General features: G+C 61.8%; 1 protein-coding gene across 1 annotated transcript in view; it reads right to left on the reverse strand.

Annotated features, from left to right (window-relative positions):
• The window catches only part of PTPRN2 (protein tyrosine phosphatase receptor type N2), a 514367-nt gene that overhangs the window by 24674 nt on the left and 465576 nt on the right, over nt 1-24117 (reverse strand). The window contains exons 24-27 of the mRNA XM_044247045.1: nt 17670-17743; nt 11833-11910; nt 2040-2159; nt 1019-1185 (exon numbers count right to left, since the gene is read on the reverse strand). Of these exons, the coding sequence (XP_044102980.1) occupies nt 1019-1185; nt 2040-2159; nt 11833-11910; nt 17670-17743 (439 nt within the window). The remainder of the gene's footprint in view (nt 1-1018; nt 1186-2039; nt 2160-11832; nt 11911-17669; nt 17744-24117) is intronic.

A 24117-nucleotide genomic window follows, 5' to 3' on the forward strand; every position in this document is an offset into this window, starting at 1 on the left:
GACAAGCCAAGCTTCCATCCTGAAGTCCCCCCTTTTTTGCCTCGTCCATCGCTTCCTGAACGATGGAGTCCGGCATTGATTTCAACAGCTCAGTAAACACCCTCTCGTGCCAGAGAGCCCCCTGGGCAGCCGGCTGGTGGGGCGTGAGCAAAGACTGGGTGTTTCCAGACTGTCGGCTTCCAGACTGCACTAGAACACACAGTTGTGCGCTGATTCCATCCACGCTCTCCCCCAAGGTCTAAGGTCCCCCAGGCCAGATCCGGGCCCACGTCTGTTACGTCTCATTATCCTGTCCAACCAGAGAGTATCCAGACTAAAAACCTGCTTTTCCTCATCAATATCCTGTGAAGCCGGAACTTCAGGACTCCACCACTTGGAGAATCTTATCAGAAACAATGACCACATTTCCACAATTCTAACGTGGCTACGTCCCCCCGTTTTAACTCCTGTAAAACCAGAAAACACCTTGCAGGTGCCGTGTACCGTCATCAAACCCCCTCCCCCTCCCCTCTGCCTCGTATCGAACAGAAGATACCACCGACCCTGGAACAGCGTGGCTCTGAGCTGTGCTGGTCCGCTCACACCCGAATTTTTTTTTCAATAAATACAGGACGGCACTGAAAATGTGTTTTCTCTTCCTTGTGATTTTCTTCATCATGTTTTCTGTTCTCCAGCGTGCTGTCCTGTAGGACCTCAGGGTCCAAGACACCTAGCACACCAGGATGTGCAGACTTCTTGTGCCACTGGTAAGGCTTCCAGTCAACAGAGGCTTATTAAGTTTCTGTTAAGTTTCGGGGAAGCCCAAAGTCAAACATGTATTTTCCACCGTGTCGGGGGCTGGTGCCCCAAGCCCGTGCTGTTCAAGGGTCGACTGCACGTCTATGATCCGTAACTCCAGAGAGAGCGCGTCGTACGGCCAGCGGCCCCCGAGATGCAGGAACCTGTGTCAGACCGCGCTCCCTCCGCTCACGCCCGCGCTCCCATCGCGCTACCCTGCTTGCAGGGCTGTTGGTCATACCTGCGGAAATCCAGGAGGGACCTCGCGGAGGAAGGCACTCCCTGGTCATACCAGCTCAGGAAGTGGAACTGGGTCACGGTGCGCGTCTCGTTGGTTTGCAGGTTCTTCAGGTAGAAGCTCCTGACGAGGAAATCCTCGCACCAGATGTGCTCGGAGACAAGGTTCACCTGGACGGGAGGAAGGGGGGGCATCGGGAGTGTAAAGCGTTGTCTGAGCACCGTGGCACTCGGAGCAGCGAACGGCGAGCCCTGCGGGGACGGCACACGGGTCGGCAGAGGCTGGACGGCCCCTCCTACCTTCTCCGTTTTAACAGGGTTTACGCAAACGCTAACTGTGGGTTTTTAATATCGCCCAGGTGCATTAGCCAAATAGTTAGAAAATCATGTTACAATCCAAAGTGATTCTAGCTTTCATCCTTTGGATTTCTAAGCCATCCAAACCTGCAAAAAATCTATGCTTTGGAACAGAATCCCCAGCGGGTTCCACTGCACCTTGAACCTGATGGCAGTGGGACTGGGCGCCTCTCGGGGTCAAGGCCATGCTCAGTGGCCTAAAAGCCAGGACTCTGAGCTAGGGCTGGTCCTCACGCCCCCACCCCCACGGGACTCTGCCTTCTGACTGATGTTTAATGCTGAACAACGGGCTCATGCGGGTTCGTGCTGAGCTGCCCAAGTTGGCACCGTTTATCGTCGATGTGGGCAGAGGGTCCGGCAAGGGAAGGAGCCTCGAATCTGTGCCTCCACAGCCTTGGCTGCCGCAGGAGGCCACGGTGTAGGCGGACTCTTGCTACAACAGCCCAGGAGGGTCTGTTGCTCGGGGCCTGGCTCCAGGGGCCTCCTCGGGGCATAAATGTTTTTTGGTTCCTTCTGTCTGAATTTGGAGCCCTAAAGCTTTACAATTTATGCCAGGGCCCGGGGCGCCATCGCACGGCAGTTTGGAAGGTCTGGGGACGCCTGCCCGCCCGCCTTCCCGAGGAGGGGCCCTGCTGCAGCCGGGCGGCTCCGGTCCTCTGCAGGAGTACCTCGTAGACGTGGTAGAGGCTGGAGCCTTCGTCGGGCCAGTAGTGGTAGCACTGCCGGACGCCGTTCTCCGAGAGGGATGTCAGCATGACGATGGCCACACAGCCGCTCTCCCACACCATCTGCAGACAGAGACAGGCCACGGCCGCCGCATGACCGCCGGCTTCCGCAGGACGCGTGCAATCCCTGCGCTCCGGGACGCGGGCCACGGGGGCTCGCGCACAGCACCGCCCTCTCCTTGGCCACGCTTCCTCCGTGGCTGGCTTCCCGCCGCTGAGTATGCCCTAGAGCTTCCACGCTCCACAAAGCATGAAACACCACCAGTGGCTCATTCCACACCGTTTAGAACCTCTTGAGACCCACGCTCAGCCGTCTGGCCTCTCGGCTTTGGATCTGTGGAGGGAACCTTCTACCACACGGTACGATCAGGCAGGGTGGCCGCTGACGCTGTCCCCCGTGATGCCGCGGGGGGCACGTCTGCTCCCGCAGGTGCTGCGGATGGAACCTGTTTTCCGGTCGTTGTCCTTGTTCTGCATGACTAGAAAAGCGTTTAGCTTTGTGAGGCTGCCGTCCTACGGGAAGCAGACTCTGCTTACAGAGAGCCGTGCCTGGGGTTTCTTTTACCTCCAGGGAATACGGCCACGCTAGGCCACGAACACAATTCACAGTAGCTACGTTATAAGCCACAGCGGACAGACGGACACACACCCAAACGTGGAGGACAGACACCCGGGCCCTCCGCGGGTCTTCGTCTGCAGCTGCAGCTCCCAGCCCGGTGGCCGTGACCCCATGTGTGAACCCTGCAGCGTCGTCGCCGAGACCGCTGGCTCCGTGGGCCACGCAGAGGCGGCGCTGCGGAGCGCGTCGGCCTGCTGATTACAGAGCCCAGACGTGTCTGCTCTGCCCGCGGTGGGTTACGGGGACTTCACAGAAATACTTACAAGCAACTGCATTTAGACGTAAATTCAGTATCGAAGAGAGCGTCTATTTCTTTTAAATACAGATAGAAAGATCCCATTAGAATCCCGTCATCAAATAAAAAATCCACGTGGCTCAGATATAAAACACCTCCCTAGTTCACGTCACTAACCCCCTTTAAGTTATATTTTATGAAGGGACGAGTCCACGGTGTTTCCCTTTCTGAGTACTGATTTATATGTCCACGTGATGGGAACGGTCGACGCCTTTCCCGCACGGCCCAGCGTCTCATTAATCCTGGAATTTCATGGAAGCTGCCGGTGTTTATGAAGAAGCCCAGAAATAAATATGAGTTTCGCCCAGAGCTACATGCCTGCCTTCTCCTCAGCGCACGGCCCGCCGCGGGGGAGAATTCCGGGCGTGCGTCTCCCTCCCGGCTCAGGCGTCGCAGCCCCACTAAATTGGTCCCTCCCGCACAGAACCGTTTAATGTGTCTTTAGAAGGCGGAGAAGCTCATTGAAGCCATTATGAAAATGAGGAGAAACACAGATTTTATGAGTGTCATAAAAATACAATGATCTAGACCGTAAACCCGTCATCGAACACCCGGCTCCTGCCACCCAAGTGTGACGTTCGGAAGCCCCTCGTTGGAGGATGGGTCCCCCCGGCCGGGCAGCCCTGCTCCCCGGCCCGCGCCGGGCGTCTCCGTTGAGGAGCCCGTCGGCTCTCCGAAGACCTGGCTGGATGAAACCCAAATGAAACCATTTGAACAAACATCCCAGAGGCCCTCTCGGGGGTCATATTGCTTTCTAGGTCACCGAGCCTGTGGGCAGAAAGGGGACTGAGTAAATCACGCCATCAGGCGGCCCGGCTCCGCGTGTCCCCCTGGCTGGCGGCGGGAGTCTGCGCGTGGGCCGCCGGCCCTGTTCTCCCCTCGCACCAGCCGCTGACCTGCACGGTTATGGGCTCCGGTGGGATCCAGGACGCCGGAGGGACCAGAAACAGGGACCGGTTTCTCTGCTTCCGCTTCTGCGGCTTCCCCGGCCTCGGGTGGTACCTGGCTGCGGGGCCCTCTCTGGGGCATCCTCATCCTTCTCTCCCGGGAAGCAGTGGTCTACCCCGAGGATCTCCGTGTGCCGAGTGAGTGAGCTACATGTGCGGATGCCAGCAATGGTGATTTCTAGCACTTTCCGGTCCAGTATCAGCGCAACACGCCCAGTCACTGCCTGGTCTACCGGACCTTCACCAGACACCCAGCCGTCAGAAGGCTGCGAGGTAACTGAAATCCCCGCCGAGAGCCGGGTGGGCACAGTGCCCTGCGGTGCGCCCCAGGGCTCTGCCGTCCTGCCCGCAGCTCCCTCCGTCTGGTGACTTTTCCCAAATGGGAAGCAGCTGCTTCCGTCCTCGGATCCAGATGAGGCCACCAACGTGGATGGAACATGAGCCTTCAGGGCTGAACCCTGAGTATAAACGGGGCTGTGCTCGGAGGAACCGGGTCCCACTTGCAGGAGAGCCTCTGCTCAGATGCTCCGGGGCCGCCGCTCAGACCCGGGACGCCTCCATGGCGCGGCTTCACGCCCCGAGGCGGTGGCATTGGCGACCTCTGGTGTATCTGGTCCCCGCTGGCCTCTTCTTCGGCAATGGTGCGCTGCAGGGCTGGGAGCGGTCCCAATGTCCTGTGCCACCACTGGCCGCCAGTCCCTAGGAGCCCGCCCCGGGCTGCATCTCCGGGATGACGCAGCAGATGAGCGTGCCCGCAGCTCTAGGGGCCAAGACAAGCCTAATTAAAGCAGATGGAAAGAAACTGCAGTGTCTCTTCGTCCAAAGTTTGTCTTGAAAAATAACTATTCAGCAAACCAAACTCTTTGAAAGCCCCATGGAGACCTGATTAAAGGAAAGCTGACCATCCGAAATCGCAGGACGCCCAGGTCACGTTCTCCGCCAGGCGCCTGCTCCCTCAAGGCATAAAACTGCTCTCTGTCCTTAGATCTCTTGTGATGTGTCCCTTTCTACCTTTGTCATCCTTGTTCTGTGCTCATGTCTTTCTCCCACTGGCCCAGCATCTCTGAGAAGACCAGAGGCTGGTCTGGGCGCCATTTCCACTCTCCCCAGCAGCCAGGACCGTGCCTAGTTCTAGCGGATGCTCGGCTGAAAAGAACACATATGTTTAGAAGAGACCCCTTGAATATTTCTGTAAAAGGAGATCGATACAATCCTGTCAAAGGCAGGCCTGGAAGGAGTTCTCCCGGGACCTGCTCAACGCAGGTTAGCATGGGAACCATGTGCACGGGAGTTGGAGCCGTGGGCACGTGAGGTGGACGCTCTTCTCGTGGGCGCTGTAGCCCCCACGGGCCTGACCGTGCAGCTCATTTCTGTGCTGGACTTACTTTCACAGGTTGAGCAGAGATATCTGAAGTCTGGCCAAGAGAAAGTTGACTCACATATTAGGAGTCAGTTGACAAGGGTTAGTAATGCTTGCGTTTTCCTCCTTACGGGCTCACTGGCGTCCGTTGGCTCTACCGTGGTCTGAAACACATCCACAAGGGAAAAACAAGTGTCTGGGACACTTTCTGCAGTCGAGACCCCAACCCGCCCTTGGCCTCCCCGAACGCCACGTCCGTACGCTGCGCCAGGCTTCCCGCGGTCACGGGCTCTGCATCAAGGCACTCTGGGGACAGGCGGGGAGACCTCTGTCGTGTCTTCCGCGCACAGCTCAGAACGCACCCACCCAACCCGCTGTTTGGCGCACGAGACGTCCGTGGGCCTCCCTCGGCGATGACGACGCCGTCCACGCTGGCGGCGTGAAGTCGGGTGCCGACACCCTGCGCCCAAGCCGGTCACGTGGCCGCCGTCCCACAGGCCGTCCACGGCAACTCGACCTCTGAAACCCCTCCCAGCAGGCGTAAAGAAGGCATCTCAGTCAGAAACCCCTGCCGTGTCCCTGGAACGGGGTGCACGTTCTCTAGGGAAGACGGCGCGGCTCAGCTGGAGGCTGCTGGGTGCGGACCCTGGTCACGCAGGGGTTCCCAGAGGCAGGGCACGCGCTTCCCGGCACGCCCGCCTCATCCAGTCCCGTGCATTCCCTACGGGCTCTCGTCCGTGTTCGGACGTCTGGGACGCTCCCTGGACCCGAGGGCGCGTCGCCGCTTGGAGCCGTCCGCTGTCCTTTGGCCTTGCTCACCTCCGTGAGCGACGTCTGTCGTCTGCTTAGATGCGTGTGCCGGCTCGGGGTGCTGCTCTCTTCCTCCCGGAGAAGGAGGGAGAGGAGCGGGGTGGAGGTGGGTGAGGAGGGGACGGAGGGAGGGGCAGGGAACCAGGAACGCACTCAAAAACGGAGCCGCCGGGTGTTTGCAGCTGTGATCTGGGACACCAGCCGGAAAAGGAACTCAGGTGGCCCTGGGGGGCTCCATCGGCGAAGCGTCTGCCTTCGGCTCAGGTCGTGATCTCAGGGTCCTGGGATGGAGCCCCGCGTCCGTAGGGCTCTCTGCTCCGCCGGGAGCCGGCTTCTCACTCTCCCTCTGCGTCTTCCCGGCTCATGCTACCTTGTTCTCTCTCAAATAAATGAATCTTTTTAAAAAAGGGGAGAAAGCGCTCAGGGTATCTGTCTCTCGCCGAGGCCCGAAGGCTGCGGAGGGGACGCAGGGCTCTCCGCTGTGCGTTCCCTACGCAGAGTCACGAGCGCTCGGCAGATCAGGGGTTTCCAGCCCCACGTGGAGGGGACGTGGTGAGCTTGTGTGCGGGGAGCCCGGCAGACGATCTATCAGCGGTAAAACATCCTGGCACGTCCCGGGCGTAGGACTGAAGGGGTTTTCCCAAGAAATTAACTCTCCTCAGTTCCTGTATTTCCTTTAATTTAGCCCAACAATGTGCTTGAAAACCAGCCAGTCCCTAAGCTCATGGGGCTCTGGAGCCAATGTCCACTTCCACAACTCCTCGCTGCCCCAGAAGCAGGAGACCCGAGGGCGTCCGGGGGGAAGACCAATGACAGCACTTCACGAGCGTCACATGGCGACAGGGCTTTGGGGACAAGCTCAGGCTCTCGGGTGGGGCCTCTCAGGACGGCCAGGAGCCCGACGTCTCACCTGAGCCCTGGTGTGATGTGGTCCCCTGAGGAAGAGGGACGAGGAGGCTGCGGCGGCCCTGGAGCTGGGGGAGGCTGGGCTGGCCCTGGGGACCAGGCTGGGGCTTCTCTGGATACTGGCTTGGCTCCTGCGGGCTTGGACGGTGATGCCTCCGACAGGGCCGTGTGGGGCCGGAGTGGACTGCCCGGGCGCCAGCCACCTCCCTCCCTCTGCTCTCCACCAGGTGCGGGCCCGGGGCCGCGAGGGCAGGGCAGATGCACAGACTCGGTCCAGGCCATGTCCGGGCTCTGGGGACCTGCCGTGTGCAGGCTGCTCACCCGGGCTTTGTGTGACTCTTCCTCCCGGGTCCCCTTCTCGCCTCCCCGGCCCGACCTCCCGCGGAGAGTGTTCGGGACAGGGAACGTCTGCCGTCTCGGGCTCCCACAGGACCACGGCAAGAACTGCGATCGATGACAGCCTCTACTGAAACCCAGCGCACCCCTCCTGGGGAAGAGAGCCCCCGTGAAGGCTTCGTAGTGGAGCACCCTCGGCACGTGGCGGACAGGGCTCGACGGGAGGGCTTTCTTCTCGGACACACGTTGCTCACAGCGTCCGTGTCTGCGCCCGCTGCGCACCAGTGGGACCCCCGCCCACGGGGTGGGCCCTCTGCCCTGGGCTGCGGACTCTGCGCCCCGTCCCTGCTTGTTGGCCGCCGGTGCCTCCTGAAAGAGCTCCTCTGTCCGGCGGGCCGGGCCGGTGTCCCCTGGGCTGAGCCGCCCTGTGGTGAATGCGGGTGACAGCCGTCCGCATCCTGTGGAGAATGTCGCAGGTCCCGGGGCCGGGGGCTGCCCCGCTCGACCGCTCCCACCTGCAAGTCGTCCTCTCGTATCCGAGCTCGGTGAACGGGGTGGCCTGACTTTCTGCGGCGACGCATCAGCGTGGCCACCTGGAAAGCACCCGGTTCGGGCAGCTTCCCCTGTAATACGAGAGGAGGCAGGGCAGTCGCCTGCCTCCCAGATCAGGCTTCCCTCGGGACTGGTGGGGAGAGAGAGTGTGTGCAGGTCCGCTGGGAGCTCCACTGTGGCCATGGGAAGAGGGGGGCCCGTGGCAAGAACAGCCACCGGCCAGGTCCCCCGGCACGGCCCCTCCTCCTGCTGCCCAGGCTGCGGGCATCCCCGTCCCACAGCGATGTCTCTTCTGGGTGAAAGCTGTCCTCACGCTCCTGGAGACGGCTGGCGTGGAGCTCAGCCCGCGGGCCCCAGGACGCCTCGGGGGGCCGGAGCTCACTGCCGGCAGCTCTGACCTGCTCCGGGCCTCGAGAGCCAGCGACGCGGCGCCTTCGTTGACAGCAACGTGTTAACTGTGCGAACGCCCACCGTCTCCGCGGCGAGGCTGCCTGCCGTGCGTTTCCGCGAGGGGACGGGCCCGGGAGCAGCGCCTCCCCAGCACGGCGCCGTCTTCCTGTGGAGTGTGGGCAGCAAAAAGCCCGAGCTCTGGAGACCCGGGTCTGAGTCGTGCCCTGCCTCGAGCTGGCTGTGTGGACTCGGGGAAGTCGTTAGCCCCCGGGCACCAGCCTTCTGGTAGAACGGGGACCACGATCTTCTCCCGCCGCAGTCCAATAAACCTAGACGTACCTTCTCTGCCATTTTCACAAGCAGACTTACGCAGCATTAAGAACTCCCGCTGCCACCATCCATCCCAGAACGCTCTGTCTTCCCGAACCCAAACGGTCCCCGTTAAACACCAGCTCCGTCCCGCTCCCCTGGCTCCACCCTCTGCTTCCTGTCTCCCTGGATTGGACTCCCCGCGCCCTCGTACGGGGGCCCCGGGGTCTCAGGTTCACGCTCGGTCGTCAGGGGCGCTGGCGAAGGGTGGCTGCCCGCGCAGGATCAGGCACACAGTGAGTCTGCGGGGGGTTTCCCTCTCTTCCTGCTCCTTCCTTTCCCTTGGACTCCGGAGGCCCCTGTGTATAAGCCTTTCTCTTGAAGGAGCCCCGCGGGCCGCACCGCACAGCGGCGGACACCCTCCCAGCTCCGGACGTGTGTTCCCGCCTCAGCGCTCGAACCCACGGACGGCCGGCCTCTCCTCCTTCCCCTCTGCCCTCCCGTCCCGACGTTCCCCTCCCCCCACGGCTCATCGACGCCCGGGCTTCCCGGGGCCTGTGGCTGTCCCAGGCTGCGGGACTGTCCGCTCCTCCCCTGCAAGTTAACTGAGCAGTCCTGGGGACTTGCGCGTTCTGGACAGCCTGGGCCTGGCTTGGGCCCCCTCGCTGACGGCCTCCCCTGCCCTTGCTGCCCAGCAGCCTCTCTCTGGATTCCCGCGGTGGCCGCGCGTCTGTCTCAGCAGCAAAGTGTCGGTCTCAGTCAGTGCTCTTCTCTCAGTAATGCGCGGAATAGTGTCCCCCAAAGGTCACGCACACCTGGAACCTGTGGACGTGACCTTCTTTGGAAATAAGGCCTCTGCAGGTGCGTTCAAGACGAGGCACACTGGCCAGAATGGACCCTTAGTCTAATGGCCAGTGACCTTGGAAGAGGAGCAGAATTTGAGCCAGAAACACAGATACCCTGTGGGGGCTCACCCCGTGGATGGAGGCAGGCGGAGCGATGCGTCCACGGGCCAGGGGACCCCCCTGCCGTGCTGGCCACGACCAGGAGCTGGAGACAGAGACACGAGCAGGTCCCCCCGCAGAGGCTCCGGGTGGCACCGGTCCTGCCCGCGCCTGGTGTCAGGGCTTCTCTGGGCTACTTTGTTCAGTCACGGCAGCCTCGGAGCCGCTGTGCCCCCGCCTTCCCCGCGACGTGGTGTCTAGCCCCAGGGCGTCTGGAGTCGAACCAGTTTCTTTACGACAGACTTCTCAGTGACTTCTGTGAGCCGGTCAACCACAGAGCCTTCTTGTCCTGGGACACCTGCTACGTTCGGAGGGACACTGGCGTGTTCTGAGCAGCCTGACTAGGGCTGTGGTCCCGCCCGCGGTCCTGCTTCTCCCGTTGCTGCATCTAGGACGGCTCCTTCCGTTCCTGAATGTCAGCCCTCCAGGCACTCTGGAGAGCGACCCGCGCCCTGCAGACCCCGTGACATGACGAGGGTCGCCCTGACAACCACGTCCCTCTGGAACAAGGGGCAAGAGACACACCGCGGTGCTCGCGTCCATGAGCCACATGACCTGGGCGAAGTGGAGGCCTCGTCGTTTTATGACGGCAAAGATGGCTTCAACACACACGCAACCCTCTGGACGGGACCTGGTCCACGGTAAGTGGCTGAGGATGTGCCGGCCGTTACCGCTGGGAAGTGTCCTTGCGCCTTCCAGAAGCCTGGCACGTGGGAAGCAACGGCCGGCCCCTCAGGGTTGTTAGACGCGGATGGCGGGTCAAGGTTGAGGACGCCGTCCTCCAGCGCACAATTGGAACGTTCTCTGCCCCCCTCCTGAGCATTGGAAGCCGGGGAGGCGGCTGGAGCGGGACGGCAGCGGCGCGTCGGGGATGTTCTATGAGGAGAGCCTCGGCTGAGCCTCTGCCGAAGGTCCCCCGGAGCAGGAGTGCCAGGACCAGGTGGCCCGTGGGTGCCGAGCTCCCCGAGCAGGGAAGCACCCCACGCCGACCGCATGGCCTCTCTGGGTGTGACGTGGGGGACCGTCGGCGTCTCGTGGCTCGGGACCCGCGGGTCCTCCCATGACCCTAACGCAAGTTTAGCAGCTCCAGGTTTGGACGACAGAACCCTGAGGCTCCGTTGGTTCATTTTCTTCAGCAGCGTGACGGCTGCGAGGCACAGCCCGGGCTGCACGGACACGCTCTGATCTTGGTTCTGCGTGGTGGCCGCAGTGAGCTAGGGTACCCGGGATCCACACGCTGAGAAGGCAGGGGGCGCGTCCCGGACCCCCCCTCAAGTTCCCCAGAGCCCCCCGCCCCGGGTCCGTGCCCTGTTGCAGGTGTGGAGGCTGCAGGGGCCGACGGCCCGTTGGGGAGCAGCACGAGAGACTCTGGGGAAGCGTGGAGCCTGTCAGCCCGGGAGGCCTTGGCTCTTAGACCTGCCACGCTGGACGCCGGCGTCACCAGCGGGGGCCCGAGGTAACCCCGTCTGAGCGCGCGGCCACGCTGCCAGCGGTGCGGCTTGCCGCCCACCCAGCGCTCCGTCTGCTCACCCCTCACCTCTGTCCTGCACGGGCTCGGCCGGGCGGTTGGATGCCCCCGCCAGGGCTGGGGACGGCGTCGTGCCTGACGCACAGGCGAGTTGGCGTGACCAGGCCACCTTGTGGAGCCCCTTCCCCCTGTGCTCTGTGGCACGGCAGAGGCCGGAGCAGGACGCGGGGGGAAGGAGAGGAGGCCCCTGCTCTCCTCTCTGGCCTCTGGGGCCGGCGCTCATGCTGACTCTCGGCGGCTGAGCCTCCGTCTGGGCGTCCAGGACTCTGCTGGACGGAATAGACTAGCCGGGCCCTTAAAATGCAGGACAGAGGGTCTACGAGGAAGAGGCGCTGTAATCTGACACCGCTGTTTACCGCCAGAGGGAGAGAACCATGGACAAGGACATATTCGGACAGAATGCGGTCATTTAAACACTCATTAATTCCATTTCCTTCTATTTCATGAAACAGAATTTTAAAGTGCTTAGAAAAGTTAGGCTCTTTAAAGCATTCAGTCTCTCGAGTTTTGAAAAACAGAAGATCGATAAGAGAAACCATCGAAGGACCCACATAAATCAGTAACATTGGGTGAATGCCGCTAGAAACACGCTGCATTTACCGAATCGGGTCCAAGCCATCCCTCGCGGCCCGTCTGTCAAGGTCTCATCGTCAGAGAAGTTCTGACTCCCGCAGACTCACCTGCCAGAAGTCGGCCACGGTGGCGGGCAGCGGTCCCTGGGTAGCGATGTAGGCGGGATTCCTGGGGTCGTGATCCATCTGCAGAGACGAGATTAGGGGAACAGAGATGAGCCCAAAACCTAGGAAACAACCAGGAAAGAGAACGCGGCTCAGGAGGTGAAGGCGGCATGTCCCGGCCGGATGCCGGCTCTGGGGTCGCAGAGTGAGAAGGGCAGGCTGGGCTTCCTTGCCGTCCCTCCGGGTTGCGACAGTGCTTGGACCTCGGCAGAGCCCCGTGGCCCTGGGCGACGACGTGGGGCGCTCACACGGCGCCGTGTGCTGGGATGCCAGGGTTCTAGACCGCCCAGCCACGGGCCAGCGTGCGTGGCCTCCACCCCGGCCAGGAGCCTCGGCCCCGGCCACCTGCCGCGGGAGCTGCCCGCACGGGTACCCCAGGCCACGTGCAGGGGTGTGGCCAAAAAGCGCCTGTGGGAGCCGCAGGTGTGGGGCTGGGAGAGGTGCAGCCGGGGGCCACACCCATGGGGCCCCCTTCAGGGTCCCGGAAGAATGAATGGGCGCGTGCACCTGCCTCCCACGAGAAGTTAGCTCCCCTCACGCGGACGCTGGTTCCCGTTACCCGGAAAGGGGTGTCGGCACCTGGGCCAGACCGGGGGCCCGCGAGAGTGGGGTGCGAGCCCCCCGCCACAGACGAGCCCAGCCTTCCGGCCGCGCGTTTCCCATTCCAGTCCTACAGGGCCAGGCACGGGGCCGAAGACACGCAAACAGCAGAATACGCCGTGGTGGGCGTTCTGGCTGGGGGGTCTGTCCAAGCACAGCCTGCCGGTCGCGACAGAGGGCGTCTGGCTTCAAGTACCTTCCTTAGGACATTTAATTCAAAGACGTCTAAGCAGGAGAGCGCAGGGAGAAAGGGACCCAAGGAACAAAGCCTGGAGAAGGAAACTGGGGGGAGCTGCCATCTGAGGGTCGTCGAATGGACAGCCCCTTCCCTCCCGGGTCTTCCTGGCCCCCTGTGCACCCCGGACGGACAGCACATGGGAGCGGACTGGGCCTCGCGCTGGAGCCTCCCCTCGGTGCCAGGCGCCCGCTCCAGGTCCGTCCCGGGTTCTGTCCCGTCTGGAGCTAACCTCTCCGGATACCAGGGTTTAAGGAGAGATTTACAGTCCTCTGTGCTTCAAGACCGTAAGAAGACATTTCCCAGTACAATGAAGGCAGGAGGCGTTTTCAACCACACGTGGTTGTGTGGCAGCCCACGGGGGTGTCGGCTGTCCGCCCCACAGCCGCGGGAAGACCCGGCCCGCGCTGGGGTTGACGCTGCCGCGGAGGCGCCCGCTCGGCGTCAGGGTGTCCTCGCAGGGACGGCGGCCGTCAGCACACGCGGTGCGGGGCCCACCTCGGAACTGCGTGGCCCCTGGAAGAGCAGAGGCGGGTCATTCCCACAGAACAGCCGTGGGACGCCGGCGGGCGTTGGGCAGGAAAATGCTTTTTCTGCCTCCGGTCTGTGAGTCCGGATTAAGACCGGACCTCGTTTTCAGGATGTGCGTTTGCGGGGGCCACAGCCATGTACAAAAACCCCGTCTCTTTCCAGCAAACAATTCTGCGTGACAAGTAAAACCCCGCCTCCTTTCCAAATGTGGGTTTTTGCCCAAAGCAATTTCGAGAGCACCACATTTAAAAGTGGTCAGTGTGTTCAATCTGCACCCGTAGCGGCTTTCAAACTGGGAAATCCGTGATCAATAGTAACAACCCGAGCAGGGCTTCAGGAGGGTAAACAGGAGACCCACTGTGGTTGATGTCCGTGGTCCGCCGTGGCAGGGGAGGCGTGGACAAGGCCCACGGTCTCCCAGTGCCCTGGGCCACGGCCACGCGGCTGCCACTTGGGGGACAGCGGACAGGGTAACGATTACAGAGTGGGAATGTGTCACCCCCCGTTTAGTAGTAACTCACAGACGATTAGGATTATTTCACGCTGCGCACATTCTGTTGAAAAGAAAATAACTCTGGGCAGAAGTGCTTTGTGTGTGCAGCAAGTATCAGGCAACAGAAGGCCTTCTCACAGTTTTGTGCAATCTTTAACCCAAAAAGAGTAAAGCAGATACTTGACTAAGTGAACAGGAGCGTATATTTAAGATCTCCAAGGCAGGAGGCGCTCCCCTGTTCACACGTGTCCGCTCTGGGACGGGGGAGGGGGAGGAAGTCAGCGGCTCTGTCTGGGCTCCGCGGTCAGGGCCGTGAGGCGGGGCAGGGTGGAGGGGAGGCTGCACACATGAGCCCACGGCCCGTCAGCTCTGGGAAGCCACGTGCTTCCCGTGCGGACTCCCCTGTGCACGCCGTGGGTGTGTGTTGCCAGTAACCTTGAGGCTATCGGTCAAAGCCTGTGCGGTTCGCACCACGCCCTCAGGTGGCCTTCTCCCCCGCGGACTGTGGGAGACAGAACGGCCCCCCACATCAGACAGGACTTATGCCCAGTGACTGCATAGCAGGCGAGGGCCATGGGGTGCCGGGTCCCAAGTACGACCCACACCACCATGTTGCTCTTACGGACTGTGTTGAATCCACTGCCCATGTGGCCGGCAGCGTACGGAGACGTGTGTCCCGCGAATTTCGGAATGCACAGGCCCCGCAAAGCCGTCCTAGCCAACCGCTCGGGGCTGTGCCATGCCAGGTAGTAAAGGGGTGCGAGTGGCTTTCAGAAGCTCTAACCGCGTTACAGACTCGTCAATAGTGTCCCCAATCGTACGAACAAAACAGACTTTTAACCTCAAGCACTGAGTGTGCCTAGACCAGGGACCCACGTCCTGAAGCCTGCAGAGCTCGGGGCAGGAGCTGGTGGGCTGCTGCGTCCCGTGGGGACAGCCAGCTCCGCCCGGCACAACGCTCGGCTTGACACAACCCGGGGAGCGGGGCGGGGGGCGGGGCCAGGCCTCTGTCCCCGAGCTCTCAGAGCGCAAACGCGCGTCTTCCTTCCCTATTCCTGTCCGGCTGGCCCCGCTTCTGTTTTCTCTAAACTTTAGAGCAGACTTCACAGGCCATTTTCTTCAGAACAAGTGAGTATGAAGCCAGAGTTTTCAAGTCCATTTTCTAGATACCCAGTCTTTGTAGGGCAATCCGCGGAGAAACGGTCGTTTCCGTGGGGGACGTGAGAGACGCTGATTTAGACACTGAAGCTGTTTTCATGGTTGTTTCTTCTGAGTTGGGGTTCAAGTAAATTATGAAGTAAAACACACACAGAGCTGCTTGCGTGTAAGTGTCTCCGAGAACCAGAGAGTCGGCTCCCGTATTTGGCCCGTTTCTATGATACGCACGTGTCACACCGCACCGGTCACCCTTTCCTGAGGGGTCCAGGTGCGCCCCTCACGTTAGTTAAATGTGTTCTGAATGAAAACATTCAACAACTTTATCTCCCTCCGTACACAGCGGAAGGAAGAGTAAGTTTATTTTCAAGTGGGGGCAGTTTCAGACCCGTCCCTGGTCACAGCGTGTGGTGTTTCGAGCTCATGGCGCGGCGGGTGTGGTAACGACCCGCCTCAGTGCGCATCCTCGGGAAGAGCCGCGTGCCCCCGCGCCCCCCGAGGCCCCCGCGCCCCCCGCGGCCCCCCGCGTGCCTCCCCGCACCCCCCCCCCAACTGGGCGGGAGCACGGAACTCCCGTTTACTTCCGGGACCTGCTCTCAAAGCCACGCCCCGCCCCGTGGCTGGCACGTGGGACTTCCCCGGAGCTCAGTGAGGACGACGGACAAACACGACGGATGTCGCGGCACAGCCAGGGTCGTCCCCGTCCAAGCGCAGCTGGGGAGCTGGTCATCGCCGCCCCCGGTCGTTTCAGAAAGGTGCCCTGGTTCATTCTTACGACCCAAATGCGGAGAAGGAGAATTGTGGCGTGAACCGAAGGGGAAACATGAAAGATGGCCTAAATCCCCTCTCTCTCCTGGCCTCGCCGCCCGACCCGAGCCCGGCCCCGTGGCTCCAGGCCTTCCCACAACAGACGTGCGGGGTGTGGGAGCGGCTCAGGCCCTGTGGGAGCGCCAGGCATGTCCGAGGAGGACACGGCTTCCGCACAGACACTTCTCTTCAGCCGGAGATCACCGGCGGTGGGACGGTGGGACGTTGGAACCCGTCCAATAGGCGGGGCCGTGGGGGGAGGCTGGACGCTCCCCAACTCTGAACGCTCCCCTTTCAGCTTGAAAGTAACAGCTCGGCTCTCTTCCGGCCCAGTCACATGGCTCACGCCCGGGACGAGAGCCCTGCAGGGGTCACGGTGCTCCAGGCAGATCTGCGCTGCCGGCACTGTGGCCCGCCGCGGGGGACCACGTCCAGGCCCTCACCGTGGCCTCCCAGAAACCCCGCTGTACCCGCAGGAGAGGCTGCACACCCGTGAGGCTTTGGCTTGGTTCTGAATCAGCATTGACAGAAACTACTGAGCCCAGCGGGGCATTTTTTGAGAGACTGGCTCAGGATGGGAACCTGGAAGACACGGGTGCGGCCAGTCCTTGCGGTCTCCCTGCACCGGTGGACACAGCCTCTCCTTACCAGCAACCGCGGGAGCCGAGGTCTGGGCTCAGAGGGAGGAGACCGAGCAGCGGACCAGCCCTTAACCCGCTTTCTCGCGGCGAGGACGCTACCCTGTGCTCCCGCTGTGCACCGTGAGGGCCAGGGGACGGTCTCTGACCCACGGCACCCTGGGCTCCTAGGAGTACACTTACACGCCGGGCGCCCCAGAGACACACGGAACCAGCAGCTACTAGAAGGTTCTGAAATCAGAGGGTGAACGTCCTCAGGGAAAGCCTGCTACTGCCAGAACGCGAGGTTTTTGTCAGGATGCTGCAGGGTGTGTCCCCAACCCAGACGCGTCACCACCTCCCTCGGCCCCCCCAGGTCACCGGCAAGCCCCCCGAGCTGGGACGCTGCTCACACTGCTCCCCTGAACGCACTCTGCGGCTTTCCTGAGACGTCCCGACGCCTCCCTGGTGACCAACGTCGACGCCACCATTTATGGGGGGAGGGGCAGGGAGGGACACACCCAACGTCCCCCCGAAATCCCCGCTCGCTCCCAATCCCTGCCATCAGCCGCGCTGCCCAATACTCAGCCGCGGAGGCGCGTGTCACCGGCCTCCCACGTGGATCACTTCACCTTGAGAAGCAGCTGCGCACCGTGCAGGCCTCTGACCCGTCGCCCTCCGGCTGCTCCAGCCTCCCCTCCCGCCGCTCTCCCGGGGGCTCACGCCGGCGTGGGCTGCGGGGGATCCTGTGGGAGCTGGGGTGCTGTGGGTCACGGGGTCCCCAGGGTTCTGTTCGCAGGACGCCTGGCCCGGGAGGCACCGCCCCGCGCACGGCTCGCTGCTTGTCCTGGGGGCTGCACCCGGAAACAGCCGCAGGGACCAGCCTCCGTGCCGCCAGCCTTTCCAGAGGGGGGGGCTGGGGCCTGATTGTTTCTGCTGCCCCTGAACACACAGGGAACAAGTGGGTCTGGAAAGGAGAAACGCCGCAGATTTTCCTGAGAGCCGTGGGTTCCCGTCAGAAAACCAGCGGCCGCTCTTGCTGGGCCCCAAGCCAGGGGGCCCAGGACTGCTCTCGCCTGGGGACGCCCCGGCCCAGGGCGGCTGGTTGAGAGGACTCACCTGGTTAGGATTAACGGCCAGGTGGAGCCTAGTTGCCCGGCAAATACTAATGACCTGGTTCGCCAGTCACTGGCTGAGCCCGGTGCCCGGCTGAGACCACCTGGCTCCCTGGTCACCGGCCGAGGCCGGTCACCCGTCAAGACAAACCACTAGCTGACTCGTCCCCGGCTGACACCGTGGGGGCTCGCGACTGAAGACGGGTGGGCCCCGGGCAGGTACTCACGATGGGGCTGGCGTTGATGTAGTCCGAGTTGCTGTGGCTGTTCTCGGACTTCAGCAGGACCCTGGAGTGATCGTCTGCAAGCAGAGACAGGAGGTTAGAGGAGCGCACAGGCCGGCGTCCCCCGGGGCCAGCTAAGGGGACAGCACACACCGAACGCCCTGCCATGCTGCTGTCCCTCCTTGGGGCTCTGCGGAGGCCACTACGGGTCACACACACAACCCCCCCTCTGGAGGAGGAGGAGAAGCAGGGAGTGTGGCAAGGGACACTGCGGTTCATCCGCAGAACGAGGTCTTCTCGGGTTTTTCTTAGAGTCCGACACTGGGGTCAGGGGTTCCGCGGCAGGATTTTCTCTGGGGTCTCCCTTCAGCCAGCAGACGCATGCGGCCGCACACAGCAGACACGTTTCCGCGTGAATACCCAGGTATCAGGCAACTGTCCTCTGTACACAGTTTTGTGGTCTGGAAACTGTTCCGCTCTGGAGATGACAGTTTTATTTTTTTTTTAAAGATTTTATTTCTTTATTTGACTGACAGAGATCACAAGCAGGCAGAGAGAGTGGGGAAGCAGGCTACCCGCTGAGCAGAGAGCCCGATGCGGGACTCGATCCCAGGACCCTGAGACCATGACCTGAGCCGAAAGCAGAGGCTTAACCCACTGAGCCACCCGGGCGCCCCGACAGTTTTCTTTTAAAGAAAGAACAGACGAAATAGAAAATGTGGCTGAAGATGGAAGGGGGGTTGTGCAGGGGAGGCCTCAAGCGCGCGGGCACCTGACGGACGTGGCAACCAGACGCCTCCCGGGATCAGCGCCATGGGATCACCACCGCTTAGTGCGTTCGGCCCATGAATCAGTCTTCATTCTGATGCTGGAATAACCACCTTCCTGCGCACAGTGACATCCCCCTTTGCCTATTTTTTGGGAACGTCCCAAGCTGCACCCTCAGAGGGACGCGGAGGAGGGATGGGGGGAAGCAGGGTGGTACCTGTTCCGACTGGTAACAGGCTCAGGGGAGGGACACCCACGACACTCCCTCCTCCCTCCCGCCTTCCCTGGATTGCGGCCTCGTTCTCCGTCCTCTGCGAGGCGCAGCTGAGAACTGAAGGCCCCAGACCCGGCAGCTCAAGCCTGTCCTCTGGGCTCCAGTCAGTGCCTCCGGGCGCCACACACAGCACCACCTTCTTCTTCCGAGAAACGGAAGACAAGCCGGCTGGTGCCTTGGAAGCCAAGGACTCTGAGTGTCTTGACCTCAGCCCCGCACCCCGCAGAGTGTCCGTTCCGGGCCCCCAGCCCGGAGAGCCGCTCGGGCCGTCGGCAGGGAAGCCTGTAGACCGTGCCGCGGTTTAGACTTCTTTCATTTCTCTAGAAGGTTTTACTTAAAATAATTTTTTGTCAACAACTCTGGGGCTTGGAAAGTTGGCGAGTCCACTGGCCTGGACGCGGTCCCGTCGGGTCTACTGAGATCCTGACGTTAGCTTTTCCCAGGAAAGACGAGATAGATGAGGAACGTCGAGAGATGAGGAAGGGCGCGTGCGTTGCGTGACAGGCTTACGTACGTGGAAGGTCTCTACCCAGAGGTGCTCGGAAGGCGTTTCTTCCTATCTGTTTTCTCTCCGTCCCCCTGTGATCCTCCGCACTATTCTTTACGTTCCCCGTATGAGCAAAACCATAAGTAACTGACTCTCTCTGCTTGACTTATTTCACTCAGCATCATCTCTTCCAGTCCCGGCCATGTCGGTGCAAAAGTTGGGTGTCCGTCCTTTCTGGTGGCTGCGTAATACTCCATTGTGTGTACGGACCACATCTTCTTGATCCATGTGTCCGTTGAAGGGCCTCTTGGTTCTTTCCACAGTTTGGCGACCGTGGCCACTGTGGCGACCGTGGCTGCGATGAACATTGGGGTACAGATGCCCCTTCTTTTCACTACGTCTGTATCTTTGGGGTAAATACCCAGTAGTGCACCTGCTGGGTCATAGGGAAGCTCTATTTTTAATTTTTTGAGGAACCTCCGCACGGTTTTCCAGAGTGGCCACACTGGTTGGCATCCCCTTGTCCCAACATGAAAGAAGCCTGCGTTTGTGCGAGGCCATTTGGTTCTTTAGGGTGACAGGCCGCCATCTTGGTCTACTGGGTTTCTGGATGAAGTCACTTTCCTTCCCTCACCACCCTGCCTCTCGGCTTACTGGCCTGTTGCGCGGCGAGCAGACCGAGCCTGGCCCCGGTTACGCTGCGCCCACCAGGTTCCGCAAGCCCCGGTCCGCAGGGCGGTGCCTCATGCACACGTCAGGCTAGAGGCCGTGCTGTGCTGCTCAGACGCGGGCGCAGTTTCTGCAGGACACTCTGGGTCTCCCGCTGCAGCCTACACAGGATTCCGGAATTAAAAAAAGCGGCACTTTTGGCTGCTTCTAAAGGGTTCGAGCGTCTGCCTTCGGCCCAGGGTTCCAGAGAGCCTCCCGGGGGCCCTGCCACATTGGAAACAGGTTCGCCACAGCCAACCTCTGGCGCCGTTGATCACAGCAGTGGGGATCCCTCCCGACGGTCCGAGAACCTTTTACAAAGAGCAGGGTCACGGGTGAAGGGACGGGAGGGGTGTAGGGAGGAAGAACTGCAGCCCCCGATTTCTGGTCTCAGGGGGCACGCTGCGAAGGCCCCAGACGTTACCCAGCCGGACAGGTGCAGGCCTGGGGGCCGCTGGGCGCCCTTCACGTCGGCAGCACCAGCCCAGGGAATCCCGGCCCAGCGGGGTTTCTGGTCAGCACGTTATCGCCGCACAAAGTGGGAGTCTCGGTGGCATAAACATGCCGTTTGGCATTGCCCTCGGCGCTCCGAGCTCGCCACGCGGACGGCGGAGGAGACAGGCCGTGTGGCGCGCCCGAGCCCGGCGGAGAGGACGGGCTGCGCTCCGAGCGGCCCCGGGAAGCGCTGTTTCAGCCGTGCTTGCTTCCTCTGGGCCGCGCTTTCCAAGCCGCCTCTGAGTCTGGGACAAGGACCGCGAACGCCTCAGAGTTCCGCTGCCTCCACCACACACCTGACTTTGGCAGCAACACGCTCATTTCAAGGTTAGCGGTGATCTGGTTTTGTTTTTAATGCAGGGCGCCGGGTGGCTCATAGGTCGAGCGTCTGCCTTCGGCCCAGGTCATGATCCCGGGGTCCCGGGATCGAGTCCCACGTCGGGCGCTCTGCTCCTCCCTCCCCTCATACTCTCCTTCTCCCTCACTGACTCTCAGGTAAGTTAATAACATCTTTAAAGACAAGATCAGGCCATCCGAACCTCCCTCTGAAGCACCGGAGCTGCCCCGGAAGGGTTGGGCCCAGCAGAGGGACGCTGCCGTTGCGGGGGGCTTCGATGGGTTGGGCAAATCTCAACTATCCTGTGGTTCGCTTTTTCCTGTTCGTCTTTTTATTTATTTATTTTTATTTATTTATTTATTTTTTTAATTTATTTGAGAGAGAGAGAGACAGTGAGAGAGAGCACGAGCGAGGAGAAGGTCAGAGAGCGAAGCAGACTCCCCATGGAGCTGGGAGCCTGATGTGGGACTCGATCCCGGGACTCCAGGATCACGCCCTGAGCCGAAGGCAGCCGTCCAACCAACTGCGCCACCCAGGCGTCCCCTGTTCGTCTTTTTAAAACGGCTGACGTGGGGCCAGTGGGTGCTAGGACGTCCAGCTGCCACCGAGCGGAGTCTGGCTGCCTCTCGTCTTTGTGTGGCCCGGCGGGATCGCAGGGTCCCTTGAGGCCACTTGTGCGTGCTGGAGGCGCGGGACAGGGCTTGTGAGCAAATGGTCCTCGCCCTCGCCTGTACTCCCCTGACTGAGCACGGCCCGTGTGAACACGCACCCCTGCCCCTGCCCCGGGAGTAGACACGGGGGCCCCAACCGCGGAGCGAGGTCACGTAGCCACCTGGGGATCTGCCCTTCGACTGAGAAGGCCGCGTGTTCTCCGGTTCTCGCGACCTCGCTCGGGAGCCAGGAAATGGGAACTCAGCGTCCTCCGGTCTGTATCAGGCCCGAAGATGGAGCTGTTTTCCCTCATGAGGGCCACGATAGTGAGCTTTGTCAGGGAGGGGAGGAGAAAGACACTTACCAAGAGGAAACTTGTTACCTACACGTGTAGGGCACGTTCCTTTTCTCAACTCCTTGCTCAAGCGTCTTCAGCGCTCTCTGCTCAAGAGTAGTTTCACACACACACACACACACCCCACCTTTCTTCTTCCGGGAATGCGGTGCCATGGATAGAAGGGGGTCTCTGCCCCCATTTTAGATTGAACTGATTTTCGTAAATGCCAACAGAAGAAACAATTTCTAGAAGTTCTTCTTGATTATGAGTGGGACAAAGAGCACGTGAAGGCAGCCCAGGGCACATCTGGAGGCCTGTGGCCGAACCGCAAGTGGGCACGTCCCGCTCTCGCCGTCATCTAGGACACGTCCACGTGAGCTGTTCAAGGACGGTGTGTGGAGGCTTCCTTATAACCTGTCCTGTGGCACTAGGGTCCTGTTCCTTTAGGCTCCTGCTTACGTCATTCGTGCCAAGTGAGCTGATCCACGTGGTCGAGCACCTTCACAGCAGGAGCAGACGTGTTCCTGGACACTGACCGCCTTCAGATGAGGCATGTGTGGGGTCCTGGTGGACACTGGCACCGCGGGAGGGAAGTCTTCGCCGAGTGCTCTGCCCACGCCCCCGTGAGGCCTCCCACTGGTTCATGACTTTCTCCCCTGCTGGCTGCTGTTCCCTGAACTTCAGCGGTGTGGCTGGCAGAAATGCGTATGTCCGGGGACCCCCAGTGCCGTGTGCTGTGGAGTCGGGGCTCTGAGTCTTTACGGAGACCCGTTATCCAGGGAAGCTCAGCGGCGTCCACGGCCCCCAGTTTCTCCTCGGATTTCGCGGGTCCGTGGACGGTCTGGCGCACTGGGAACACAGCCTACGGCTCTCTGCTGCCGCCGGCTCCCAGCCGCTGAAGCTGGTCTAGCGATTCCGGCCAGTTCTGCACGGCAATGTCCTTGCTGATTTGGACTTGGCATTGTCGAGCAAAGCTATAAACGTCTGCAGACTGGTTACGAGACTGAGTAGCTACAAGCTACAAGCTACAGCGTGCTTCTTTGCAGACCCGGGAAGCGGAAGACCACAGTGAGGTCAGGAAACGGCCTGCTCTCAAGCGTAAGCCCTCCAGAAAGGCTCAAGCATCTTCCCGTGGCCTTCCCTTCCTCAGTAAGTAAGCGGGGGCTCTGCTCTCGGGTAAGCGTGCTGGAAACCCTTAGCTCAAACTCTAACGATCTCCAAGCCTCCCAGAAGAGAAAGCAACAGGGTTCCGCGCAGCGCCCCTCGGGTCCGCACACGATGCTGCGTCTCCGTGGGGAGACCCCGGTCAGGGCGCCCTCCTGCCACCAGAGCTGGGGAGGGAACGCGGCCCATCCTTCCACCCTGCCCGTCACCCAGCACAGAGCCTCGTGTCGGCCTCCGGCTCCGGATGCAGCCAGGGGAGGTCTCGGAGCCCCAGGACGGCCTGCACTGCCTCGTGGCGGCCACATTGCCACTGGTCTCTCAGAAACCAATCCCCGTATCGGACGGGCAGCTTGCTCTCCAGGGGAACGACAGCGCAGAGGACGAGGGCCGGTCCACGGCAGGACAGCTGCGCACGGGCCTCGCCCGCCACCGCACAGCCCGGGGACAAGGCACCTGTGTGCAGAGCACGGCACAAGCAGGAACCGACCCAGGGGTTCCTGGTGTCTGGGGCCTTGCACGGACCACCCAGCCCCTGTGGGGTCAAGTGTTGACCCGAGTGACCCTTGTCTGCTGGCGTCCCCACCCCAGGGCCCTCGGGCCCCACGTGGAGTGTCTGGTGCCCTTACACGGAGAGGCGGTCGCAGAAGGAAGACGATGTGGGAGACGCAGAGCCAAGCCTGGACCAGGGGCTCCCTGAGAGCCTCCGACGTCGGCCCCGGGGCCGAGAACTGCCGCCTGCTGTCGCTGCCGTGGCCTGTGGTCTGGGGCACCCCGGGCCGCACACGGGGAGTCGGGTCTCCGTCCCACTACAGCTTCTGCACAACTGACGGGCCTCCCCCTTGCCAGGCTTGTCGCGTGTTCGCTGACGCGGTTTCCCCGTCTCTCGCAGCAAGACCCTCAGGAAGGGGTGCGGGCGGCGGGAGAGGACCGGATTCTCCGAGAGCGCTCGGCAGAAGGACGTGGGGTCGCACCTGAGCCCGGCCCGAGTGGGGGAGCAGGCACGGGCCCTGCCGGGACGCGCGGGTGGCCCGCCGCGGCGGGTGGCAGGAGCGCGCTTCCCGCGGGTGTCGGGGCCCTGGCTGCCGAGCGCTCTCGCAGGGCGCCACGTCCGAGGCGGAGGGCGGAGCCGAGGGAGGCCGTGCGGCCGGCAGCTCGTGGGAACGGGGCCGCACGCACACCCGTGACGAGAGCGGACGCCACGTGAGCACAGCCACGCCATCCGCACGATTC

This window comes from Neovison vison, chromosome 4, assembly GCF_020171115.1.
Source record: "Neovison vison isolate M4711 chromosome 4, ASM_NN_V1, whole genome shotgun sequence".
NCBI lineage: Eukaryota > Metazoa > Chordata > Mammalia > Carnivora > Mustelidae > Neogale > Neogale vison.